The sequence below is a fragment of the Xyrauchen texanus genome, chromosome 22, assembly GCF_025860055.1.
Source record: "Xyrauchen texanus isolate HMW12.3.18 chromosome 22, RBS_HiC_50CHRs, whole genome shotgun sequence".
Taxonomy (NCBI): domain Eukaryota; kingdom Metazoa; phylum Chordata; class Actinopteri; order Cypriniformes; family Catostomidae; genus Xyrauchen; species Xyrauchen texanus.
In genome coordinates, this window is record NC_068297.1 from 13,495,933 (window position 1) to 13,509,111 (window position 13,179).

At 37.6% G+C, this 13,179-nt stretch overlaps 1 protein-coding gene across 1 annotated transcript in view; it reads left to right on the forward strand.

Moving 5' to 3' along the window:
• The window catches only part of LOC127662258 (cysteine-rich protein 2-like), a 27,267-nt gene continuing 14,088 nt past the window's right edge, over positions 1 to 13,179 (forward strand). The window contains exons 1-2 of the mRNA XM_052153386.1: positions 1 to 204; positions 11,101 to 11,195. Of these exons, the coding sequence (XP_052009346.1) occupies positions 162 to 204; positions 11,101 to 11,195 (138 nt within the window). The 5' untranslated portion in view covers positions 1 to 161. The remainder of the gene's footprint in view (positions 205 to 11,100; positions 11,196 to 13,179) is intronic.

Genomic DNA, 13,179 nt, shown 5'->3' on the forward strand with positions numbered 1-13,179 from the left:
TTTAATATTCATGAGACAAGCACGCACAACGGCTCTTTAAAGTCAAATAAACGCCGTGGCGCGACTCGTGTTGCAAACGGTATGTGTGCTGCATCGCGGAGGTACCAGCAGCGAACTGAGAGACGAACCGAACCTGCGCGACAGCGAGACTGTTCTAGAGAATGACGTCCATTTGTCCAAGATGCGACAAGACGGTGTATTTCGGTGAGAGTTTTTCCACTATAATTGGCAGTCATTGTATTGAATACAAATTACTAATTGACTTAACTTGGAGGGCAGGTGAAGTACATGCCGAAAGGTGAAGGGTAGTTCTATTTGGGAATAAACTACTGCAAACTTTAGAGTTTGTTATATAAATATTATTGTTATATAAGCTTTTATAAGTCTTTGAAAAGCGTATTTGTTCTCTTTAAGGCATATTATATGGTGTGAATTAAATCCTTAGTTTTAAAAAACTAAAACGCTTATTGTTTACACAGTATCAGGTTGATACTTAATGATTTTGCTTCTTTTTTCCCCCTTTTTTTCTAATTTTATGTTGTGTTTATGTTGCTGATATCAACTTGGTCAAACCCCTGATTGTCTTGGGTCTCAGAGACTTCAGACATAACATATTAATAAATACATTAATTTCCACATAATAGTATTCTCTTATTGTATACACACTGTATGCATTTATTTGTATTAGATTTAATGTAATTTTTAACTATACAAACTTGCTATGGTCAAACTGAAATCCTGGATAGGCAAACAATCAACTTTCTAAAAAGTGTATGCATACTTTGTATAATGGCTTCCATAATATCCATCTAATTGCTTTAACATTGTCAGAGGAAAAGTTATTAGATAAAAATAATAGGTTCATCTCATAATTGCTATTATGATTTTTTCATATAGAGCATAGGGGTCTCAGTGAGCCCAAACTGTGCAGAACAACATTAGGGTTTAGCTTGCAGCCTGTGTAGAACTAGGTATTGTTATTAATAGGTCAAGCAAATCTGACCCTGATGCTCCCACAACCACATTAGAGGATGTTCTCCTGTCTGGCTCTTTATTGTCAGATGTTCTTTAGTATTCTGCTCTGGCATCCATTAGCCACAGGGTTAGAAAATGCTATAGCCTGTGAAAAGAAAAGAGGGTGATGGTGTTACGTAAGAATTTGGCATGGGATTCTTGGACAAAGTGAGAGGATCTGTTGTGCTTCTGTTGCAGGTTAGCGGATAGAGTAACTGTTTCTGGCCATGCTGAAGAGGAGATGCAGTTTATGTCAGAAGTTTACATACACCTTAGCGAAATACATTTAAACTCCGTTTTTCACATTTCCTGACATTTAATCGTAGACAACATTCCCTGTCTTAGGTCAGTGAGGATCACTACTTTATTTTAAGAATTTGAAATGTCAGAATAATAGTAGAGACAATTATATATTTCATCACATTCCCAGTGGGTCAGAAGTTTACATGCACTTTGTTAGTATTTGGTAGCATTGCCTTTAAATTGTTTAACTTGGGTCAAACTTTTGGGTAGATTTCCACAAGCTTCTCACAATAAGTTGCTCGAATTTTGGCCCATTCTCCCAAACAGAACTCTTGTAACTGAGTCTGTAGGTTTGTAGGCCTCCTTGCTCGCACACGCTTTTTCAGTTCTGCCCACAAAATTTCTATTGGATTGAGGTCTGGACTTTGTGATGACCACTCCAATACCTTGACTTTGTTGTCCTTAAGCCATTTTGCCACAACTTTGGAGGTATGCTTGGGGTCATTGTCCATTTGAAGACCCATTTGCGACCAAGCTTTAACTTCCTGGCCGATGTCTTGAGACGTTGCTTCAATAGATCCACATAATTTTTCCTTTCTCATGATGCCATCTATTTTGTGAAGTGCACCAGTCCCTCCTGCAGCAAAGCACCCCCACAACATGATGTTACCACCCCCATGCTTCACAGTTGGGATGATGTTCTTCGGCTTGCAAGCCTCTCCCTTTTTCCTCCAAACACAATGATGGTCATTATGGGCAAAAAATTACATTTTTGGTTCATCAGACCAGAGGACATTTCTCTAAAAAGTAAGATCTTGCTTTTTTATGGTGGAGCAGCCTTTTCTTGATGAGTATATATGTCGATATAGGACTCATTTTACTGTGGATATAGTAGGGCCCTATGAAATCCATTTATTTTTCTCAAATTCCATTTTTTATTTTTACTTGTAAAAAGTCAGCTAAATTACTTATAATACTTCTTCCAAATAGACTAATGTGCCTTAGGTGTTAATATTAGAAATGTACATGAATTACGAGCAGCAGTGAGCTAAATCAAAGTTATAGAATACCTAGCCACTATTAAACCTACAATTGAGTTACTACAATAAAAGCTAATTTAATAAACACTCACCTATTACAATGTTGAGGACACTCCGATCTCGGTTGTCTGAAGTTTCATTGACAACAACGAAGATTTTCTTTCCACGGATCTCTTGCAGCACTTTTTGCATGTGTTGGTCAAAGATGTGCGGCAGGTGAATCTGTCTCAGGCTACTTTCGTTTTCTGGGAGTGCGCCTCCCTGTTTGCAATGCTTCATAAGAAAGGGATGTATCTTCTTCATTTTCTCAAGTGGTATGTCCATCTCTGCACACATTGCAACAAAATCCTCTACAAACTCGCATGTAGCATCTATTGATGATGAGGTAGCTTCGATAGATACCTAGAGGGCTGAGCTACCGGTAGTTGATTTCGCCTTGTTCTTGAGATGGATTCTCGATTTTAGATGGTCATTCCACGTATCTAGCACAAGTCCAGTCAATAGTATGTTGGCAAAACATACAGAAAAGCTGTTGGCCAGACTCGTAGTAGTCATTGGGATGTTGTTCCACCTGGTACTTGGCAGTTAATTCGTAAAAAAACGTGTGTTCGTAACTTTTTAGATGTGGTTGTCTTACCGGAGTCAAGTAGTTTAGACATGTTTCTTATCAATGATGGCAATTCACATGTGAACATGAATATTGGAGACATGGTTTCTAGGCAACACTGACTCAATTAGCCATATTTTAGCAGGATTCAAAAGTCTCTGACTGGTTATGTTTGCAAGTATTTTAAACTATCATGAGTTATGTGAAACACTTAGGTTTGGAATACCAACACAGAAAAATATGCAAATTCTGAGAGATTCCGTGTTTATAAGTAAATTCTGTTACTATGTTTAGATTCTGCGATTCCGTACGTGTATTCCGCAACGTGGGAACCATAGGGTCCTAATATAGATACTTGTTCTACCTATTTCCTCCAGCATCTTCACAAGGTCCTTTGATGATGTTCTGGGATTGATTTTCACTTTTTGCGCCAAAAAACATTCACGTCTAGGAGTCAGAATGCGTCTCCTTCCTGAGTGTTGTGATGGCTGCGTGGTCCCATGGTGTTTATTCTTGCATACTATTGTTTGTACAGATGAATGTGGTACCTTCAGGCATTTGGAAATTGTTCCCAAGGATGAACCAGACTTGTGGAGGTCTACCATTTTTATTCTGCTTATTTCTTTTTATTTTCCCATGATGTTAAACAAAGAGGCACTGAGTTTGAAGGTAGACCTTAAAATACATTCTCAGGTACACCTCCAATTGACTCCAATTAGCCAATTATCAGAAACTAATTGGCTAATTGCAATTAGGCTTGACATAATTTTTTGGAATTTTCCAAGCTGCTTAAAGGCACAGTTAACTTAGTGAATGTAAACTTCTGACCCACTGGAATTGTGATGTAGTCCATTAAAAGTTAAATATGTCTAAACAGTTGTTAGAAAAATGACTCAAATGACTCATGTCATGTACAAAGTAGATGTTCTAAACAACTTGCCAAAACTATAGTTTGCTAATATGAAATATGTCACGTGGTTAATAAATTTGTTATAACAACCAGCCTAAGTGTTTGCAAACTTCTGACTTCAACTCTATGTCAGCTTGATTTGATATCCCCGCTGATCTTGGACTTCTGAATATGTCTTGACTCTGTGTGCTCTCTGTTTGGCCGGACTAGTTTTGTGCGATGAAATGTCTGTGTGTGTGTGTGTGTGTGTGTGTGTGTGTGTGTGTGTGTGTATGTGAGAGATAGAGCGAGAGAGAGAGAGACAGAGAGTCAGACAGACCCTAGGAATGTCGGCTGGTTAGTGTGTAAGGCATTTAGGGGAGGTGGGTTAAATTCCCCACATGCCATAATTTCAGTGTTTACACACCAATCTGCCTTTTATGTGTATCATATCTTAGCCCATATGGTGGGTATTTTAACATACACTCAGCTTTTATATACAGAGAATATGCAGAAGGTTTTGATGGAGCTCCAAGACTTGCAAACTGAACAGTTTTCTCTTGTCTAAATCATACACACATTTCACTCCATGTTCCAAAGTCCATTACTGTTTACTGTGTGTTTGCTCAGACAATCGTAACTATTGATTTTTTGGTTTTAAGTTTAGGAGCAGATAGCTTAGATCATGAGTGACCGAACATATACAAGCAAGATTGTTTTATGCAGTTGAAGTTGCACAACATAACCAAATATTTATATATTATTATTACTGAAGATAAACAAATCTACTTTTTCATTATTTCATTTCTGTTGAAATATCAGTGTAGTGGGTTGTTTGCTATATGATTTTACCCCCAAAAAACTGCTTGTCAGAGTTAATATGCCCGTGTCAGCAACCCCTTGATTAGAGCAAGTCTGACTGCAAAGCTTAAATTATCTTAGACTGAGCAGGGTTTGCAGGGAAACTAATTGGAGTGTTTCTTTAGATTCAGATTCTTCCTCTGCTTTGTGTCTGCATTGTTTAGCATATCACACACACACACACACACACACACACATGTTGGTGCAACTATTATTATGAGGACTCTCCATAGACATAATGATTTTTATTCTGTATGAACTATATATTCTATCCCCTAACCCTACCCCTAAACCTAACCCTCACAAAAAACTTTATCAGTATGAAATCAGTCCGATCGATGATTCCGAACGTACTATTAACATGAACGCTATATAAAGTGATCGGGTTGTGCACGTTTACATATCAAAAGCATCAAATCTGAATTAATATTGTGATATGCTTACACTGCATTTCCTCGCCGTATAACACAGCTTCACAATGCGTGAATGTACCCGCAATGACCACGGACATTCACCATTACACAGTCATTAAATTAAGGTGAAACTGGAGTGCTTTGTGTTCACTAGTAAAGTTTATAATTTATAAGTTTATACCTCATTTATATTTTTCAGGGAGTTTGGAGCAATCCTCGGTAGACGGCACAACAGAGCGCTTGAGATGCTGTTCATCATCATTCGCTCTCAAGAGCGCTGAAAGTGCGGTCACACTAGACTTTGTGCATGTGAGATTATTTTGGACAACGCAATGAATGCGGATATGATGTAGCACAAGTGCTTCTGGTTTTAACGCTTTCCCGGTCCGACGTGCCGAACTCGACCCACGGTGTGTTTCAGAGGTTTATGTTTTTGAAAGATAAAACTCCAAAAAAAAAAAAAAGTAAACATAATACATTGTAGAACAATACAAGGGAAGCGGTGTCAACTTAAAGGGTAAGTCTTTTAATCTTTTCTTTTCAGTGTCAACTTAAAGGGTAAGTCTTTTAATCTTTTCTCTCTCTTGCTCCGTCGCTCCTGCCCTTTTTATGCCGCTCTCCTCATGTTACTGCAATCAGACACAGGTGTTAGTCATCATTTAGCTCAGGTGTGAGCGCCCTTACCGCTTTTCTCTCCCGGACGGGCGCTTGACCACGCCCCCGCTGCCACATACATATATTTGGAAAGCTGAGATACTCGTGATTCGAACGATGTAAACCTTTTTAAGATACAATCACAACAGCAGGTACAATCTATATCTTTGTCAGACCACCAACATATAAACAACCAAAAACAAAATTTAGGCAACTCACCTATGAAGCCTCATAGTAGTCCACTGAGCCATAACTTCCCGACAAAAACGGTGTTGTTTCATTGTCAAATGTCCAAACGATCAAATCAAGTAAAATGTTTAGTCCAAATCACATTATTACATCAATAAATATCCACAGACTCTTGTTGCATCATTTCAAAGCACCTGGCAGCTGTGCCTAATCTTTCACATATTATCGATAATAACTTCAGTTCAGATGTAAACATTTCCTATATCCGGTATCAAAATGGAAGCACGCACTCTGACCTTTCGATTGACACCTCATTTGACCCAATAGGAGCTTCCATGTCCTATCCAAAGCCTTCAATACCCAACCACAGTCTGTGTCGAATGTAAGGGCATACCCACTTTCCTTTGTTTACTGATCAAACCAATTACATCGAAGAGTGGAAATGACTGACGCATCGTATAGCCAATGAAATTCTGAAAACAGTGATATGCAGCTTTAGTGTGAAGATTAGCGCATGGTTCTGTAATGTGTGTGCGCAAAATTGCCTTGCCATTACCGAGTGTGTCGTGCGTCTGTGCGTAAAAATATTGGAGAGCTGTTTTGGAACTGTTTACACATTTGGCGATTTAAATATGGTGAAACGGACGCGAAAAACAGGATTTTCACCCCAGGATGTGATATAAGAAGGCATTCATTGTCAAAATTCTGAGTTTGGAGATGAAATTTCTGAAAACAATACGGATGATTTGGAGGCAGAGGAAATATGGAGAGATGAGACATGGCTCTGGACAAGTAAGTGTTTTCTTGTGTTTTATAACATATATTACTGTATATTCGCATAAATAAGCTTTAGTTTGAATAATGAACACATTTTGTAATTACCCTTTGTCGTGTGTTTCCTCAGTGAGTGTTTGAACCGTTTGTGCGTGTTTTTTGTATTTGTATGTGCGTGTGTGAGGTTTTAGTTCATTGTTTGTTTCAGATCTATTGACATGCTATATAGATGTTTTGTATATTTACTGTAAATATATATATATATATATATATATATATATATATATATATATATATATATATTATATATATATAAATGGATCATATATATATATATATATATATATATATATATATATATATATATATATATATATATATATATATATATATATATATAAGTTGAAAATAAGAATATATGTTGTGTTTGAGAGTCTATTTGTTACAATGCGGGGAGGTGGGGAGGTGTAGGCCCATCTATTTGTTACAATGCTGAATTGATGGGGGAGGTGTAGGCCCATCTCTTTGTTCCATAGTACATTGGCAAAGTATACAGTATTTACAGTAAATATACATACAATAATGCATATTTACACACTCGAAAAGAAAAACTATATATATATATATATATATATATATATATATATATATATATATAATACAGAAAAGATGGAAAAGTTGTGTCTAGCTTTGTAAATTACATTTATTTATTCTCCCCCACTCAGCAAGCGGCCACATAAAGTGGAGCAGCAGGACAGCACCTCATCAAGAGAGGAGCCCCATGTAAAGGAGAGGTCCCTATGAACCAGAAGGCTTTCAGAGGAGCTGGCAGAGTTGGGGTCTCACTCCACAGCCAGACCCGTATCTCCTGCTCCACGAAGAGCAGATCACAGGCCGTTGCACATCACCAAATCTTGCACCGCTGGTCGTCTGAAGTGCAGGCAGTGTCATGCAAAGACACCAGTGAAGTACTCTTCCTGTGTTCTGCCTTTGTGCTTTGTACCCAAATGTGACCGCTACAATGAGTGGCATGTTGCTAGAAACATGTACAATTTTATAATGGTTTGTAAATACTTTGTGTAAAAATTCATGTAAATAGTTTGTTGTGTATTTTTTATATAAACAAATTGTCCACCATAGCACTAGTTTTGACTCTTTTATATGCACAACATTTAGTTTCAAGAAGGAAAAGGCACTCTAATGTGTTTATGCATCAGTTACTCTGTGTCAGCAAAACTAATAGTGGATCTGGATATGGAATATGATAGCTCTAAGTGTCATCTTTCATTAGAGCCCAAAATTATGACGTTGAAGCGTTCAAAAGTAGGAGCCTTTTTGTCCTAGGTTACCAAAGGGTCCTTTTGGAGTATCCAAAAGGCACTTTTGTAAAACGCCTGGGTGTACCCTTAGAAAAACATGTGTAAAATATTCATTTTTTATGGTATTGTTCTAAAATTTGAACTTGGACTAGGTAAGGCTTCATGCTGTGATCCCATTGTGTTCTCAAGCTAATAGCTACAAGTTATAGTCATCTGCAGGCATCTGTATGCAAAAAAAATTTCAGGCGGAAAAAAAAAACTTCTATTTCATTGTGTTCAAACTTCTATTACTCAGAATCAGTAGCACTTACAGTAATTCTGACTGCTGGGGAAAAAACTTCAGAGTGTCCCCTTTCAAATGTGACCAAAACCATGCATGTACTCCAAACGGTTCAAGAACAGCTTTAAATTTACTTTGGGTATGCCTTGATTAGGCGTTTTAGGCTAATTTTACAGGATTGGGAAGAGGTTAATAAACAATATATCACAATAAACGATAATGCTTGACTTTGAGGGGTGCATTGATTATCAGAGGCTTCTCATGGCAAACAAACTGATACGATGCTGCAATACTATTGTTACAATAAGCAAAAAAAAAGAGAGTGTTATTAACCATGTTTTGAACACCTGTCTCTGCAAAACATTTGCTATTGCTTTGACTCATTAATGGATATTATATAATAAAAGTGAATGATTGTCACTGACTAAACCTCCCTGCCCTGCGTGACGTAACACACACCTGCATTGCGGCTTAATGAATGAAGATTTCCACTCAAGTTTTCAAGTTAGATATCCGATATAAAGTGTCATTCCGTTGCACTTTTCTTAGTTGAAAGGTGGAAATTCAGACTCTCCGAGTTGAATGGAATGCTTCATTCACAGCAACAACAATACAGAGCATTGCGGCTTTCCTCACAAGAGTGAACATTTGGACACACACACACACACACCAGGCGTGTGTGGCAGTGTACAGCAGGTGAGTGTTTCAAACATTGCGCAGTTGAATGGAACACATTGCAGCATCTTCAAAACTAAACTTCAACTTAACACGCATATTAAAACGCAATGGTTGTGGCATCTCCTGTTATTTGAAAATAGATGGCTCAGACACTCACAATAAAAACTGGTGCACACTAACTAAGATAACTACGTTAACCTGAAGGAAGAACAGACAGATGTGCACATTCTTGGCATGGGATTCTTGGACAAAGTTGGGCAGCGAATCTTCACATAATGACAAAATATGATGCATTATATTTTGATTATGCCATCTTTTGTACGTTTTGCAGCATACTATTTTATAACAGCCTATAATAATGAATAGTCGATACACCGGAACAACAAGACGCAATGCAGCAGCCATAGATGTTTGTCAGACATGTTATTATATATACAGTTATGAACATATAATTGCCCCTTGAGTACTCAACTAGTACTCAAGTAATTTGTCAGAGTACTCGAGTAGACAAAATAACCAAATGCCCATCCCTAGCATGGAGGCATGAGGACTGCAAATGTGGCCAGGGCAATAAATTGCTGTGCTAGCAAGACAGTGCTACAGGGAGACAGGAAGGACAGCTAATCGTCCTCGCAGTGGCAGACCACGTGTAACAACACCTGCACAGGATCGGTACATCCGAATATCACACCTGAGGGACAGGTACAGATTGGCAACAACAACTGCCCGAGTTAAACCAAGAATGCACAATCCCTCCATCAGTGCTCAGACGGTCCGCAATAAACCATAATTTCTAATCTTCTTTGCCATAGTGACAGTCGATCGTACGTGACAGATTAGGAACATATATGTTAGAATATGTTTTACAAGAGATGATGCAAAATGAACACAGTAAATAGCCTAAACATCCTCCTCAAAACTTATGTTAAATTACACATGTTTATAGGCATTGAATAAAAAATACCAATAGCCTATTAATAATATCTAGGTTTTAAATGTAGGCTAATTATATTGTACAAGAGTCAAACTCTTCTTCTGACAGTTACTTAACTCTGCAAGCATCCTTTTTCTTGCTGTTTTAAATAGCCTAACTTTTATTTTCTTGAATGATTAAATGCTTTATTTCCGCAGTCATTATTGCCTAGTGATTTTTGGGTAGCATCCCGTCCGCAGCTTTTGCTTAAATTCCCTATTATTGTTTCCATTCCACATCTGTAAACTCCTTTAAGAACAACTCTTACCCACCTGTCTTTACTTCATACTCACATCCAGTGATGCCTAAGATTGGAGGAGGAATAGGTATGAGGCAAATACAGTAGCATATGTGGTTAAGTCAGACAGGCAGGGTATTAGATGCTGCTTCTAATTCTTTGTATGCAGAGTAGAGTGAGTAACATTAGAAGGTATATTTTTTAGATATCTCAATAAAGCAAAAACACCTATTATGATTTTGTGCCATTCTCACTTTCTCCGCTTCTTCAGAACACAACGATTAACGCTCTTTGCATGTGCAGATGTTTTGTTCGGAATACATGTAATGCACATGTAAACAAATATTTGTATTGGACTGCAAAATTTAGGGGACCTATAAAAGTATATTCAGAATCTGCAGTCAGATTTAATTTATTCGGGTTGATGAAAATTAGTGCATGTAAACATTGCCAAATAAAATGTTTCAATGCCATGAACCTTGCAGACATGAGCAAATCCAGCAACTAAATCTTATGAAGTGCTCATTTAGCAGCATGGTACTTTACCTTGTAAACATGATTTTGTTTCCTTGCAGACTTATTAAAAGCTATGGCTCCTGGAAATTGATCCAGCCAGTCGGATTGAATCTGACAATTTTAGCTAGTTCTAGCCATTTTCTGTGTGCATCATGCATGATGTTTGCTCAAATATACATCCATGAATGGTCCCTGGGGGTGAGGCTGAGACTATTTCTGAGGTCTTTCCATTCAAAGATTGGTGTAGTGTGTTATTGCACTAATAAAGAAGGCTATCACTACAGGACAGCTTATTGTTTCTAATTTAGAAATGCATTCCTTCAGTGAAAACTGCTAGCCTTGGCTTGACATATTCATCATTGATCATGCAATACATTACTGTCTCTTCTCTCTGCCTCTCTTTCTGCTTTAGCAGAGAAAGTGAGCTCTCTGGGGAAAAACTGGCACCGTTTCTGTCTGAAATGTGAACGCTGTAGTAAGATTCTGTCTCCTGGAGGCCATGCAGAGGTAAGCAGGACTAAAACTGATATTGGATACCGAGATATCATAAAAGAAGTATATTATGTTTTCTGATTATTACAGTAATATTTCTAAAATCTGTGTTGATGTCTCTAGTGATATACAGTATATATACATACATTTTATATCTAAATCAGTAATACAGATTGTATTTTTCCTGTGTAGTTTACTATTAATTAATTGATTAGTGTCAGATTTTTTAACAGAACCGAAACACAGTCAGTGGTTAACCCAAAAATACTTTATTAATAAAAGTAAAATACAAAAAAAACAAAACTGTGATAGAATAAACGGAAAACTGCCAAACAGGGCTGGAAACAAAAGACCCTTGATATGAGCAAAAAACAAAACTAACTAAGCAGACAAACAAAACTCAAAAGAAAACTGAACACAGCAGAACTGACTCAAGGCAGAATAATAAAGTCTAGTCAGAGATGACAGGATCCATAGTTTCTGACTACAGTTCCTCAAAGCTGGTAGTTCATCGACCAGTTTGACCCCTTTCATTATGATTTTGCCATGCACACACCTTTATCCAAAGCCACTTACAGTGCATTCAAGCTATATATTTTATCAGGATGTTTTATCTGTACCTTGCAGTTGTTAGCACCATGCTCTACCAGTTGAGCTACAGAATAAGACCACACTGACATGATCACTAATGTCAGAGAAATTACAGACTGGGATGCTGAATAACCTAATTGTTGGTCTGGATGTACTGTACCAGCAGATTTTCTCAAAGTGAAGACCAGACATGTTAAATTATATCACGAGATCCTGCCCCCGAGTTGACACTGATTCTAGGTCATCCATGCTAAACAAGTGTCCACTCCTTTTTCTGCTTCCCTCCTTGTCTTTTCCTCTGCCCTTGTTTTCTCTCTCTTTCTCATTGTCTTGACATGTATTAGACATTTTCTAGTTGAGCGGTCTGAGTTGTCTTGTGTCCCTCTTACTGTCTGGGGTAAATGATTGTTCATGCATCCCTCTGTTAGTCTACACTCCATGAGTAAGTGCCCCGAACACAACAGTGCACAGAATTGTCTCATGTAACAAATATGGGTAGAAGTTAGTGAAGAAGAATGGAAAGTTCTACAACGGAGTTGACACACCGTAAACACAGATAATCAGTATTTATAGCAACCTTATTGCTGTCTGGAATGCTCTCTGTCTGACAGGGAGAAAATGCAATTACAGAATCCTTTTCTTGGATGGGAAAAATTTGACTTGTTTATTTTATCAAAATTGTTACATAAGAAGGCATTCCCATACACATAAATTGTACGATGATTGTCAAAATAGCAATGAAAGGAGTAAAAATCCTTTTGTACTCTTTACTTAAAGAGTTTGATTTTGCTTATTTAAAGCAACTTTTTAAATGTGAAGTCGACAAGAGATTGACAGAGAAGAATAGCCATGTACAGGCTGACTGGGTGAAACAAGACGAGAAACAGATTCCTCCAGTGCTGGGTCTTAGCTTACTACAACTCGCCTCATACGGGAAATGTTAATCATAATATTCTTAACCACAGTAAAATTCCTGGAGAAATAGCACAATCTGTCATTTTCAGACACACGTTCAGACCAATGCAGCTGCTACAGTTCAAATCATTTTGCAGAACAAATAGGTATCTTTGCATATGCACTTTCACATCCACACACACACATTCACTGTCACTGTGGGTCTTTACCAGAATGATTACAAGGACAATGGAGGGACAAAGATAGTGTTCATTCAAACCAGAAAACAATTCTCTGCCTTTCTGCTTTCTTCTCTCTCTCTCTTCCTTCCTTCTATCTCTCTCTCTCTGTCCCTCACACACTCATGCTTGCTTTCACACAAACAGAACCCTCACACACAAACACACAAAACTTTAGTTTAATTACAAGGTGGGCATTTAAAAAGAGTTTTTTTCTTGAAGAGGGTCTGTTTTTTTCTATTGCTTTTTGATTGATGTTGACAAAAATGGATGGA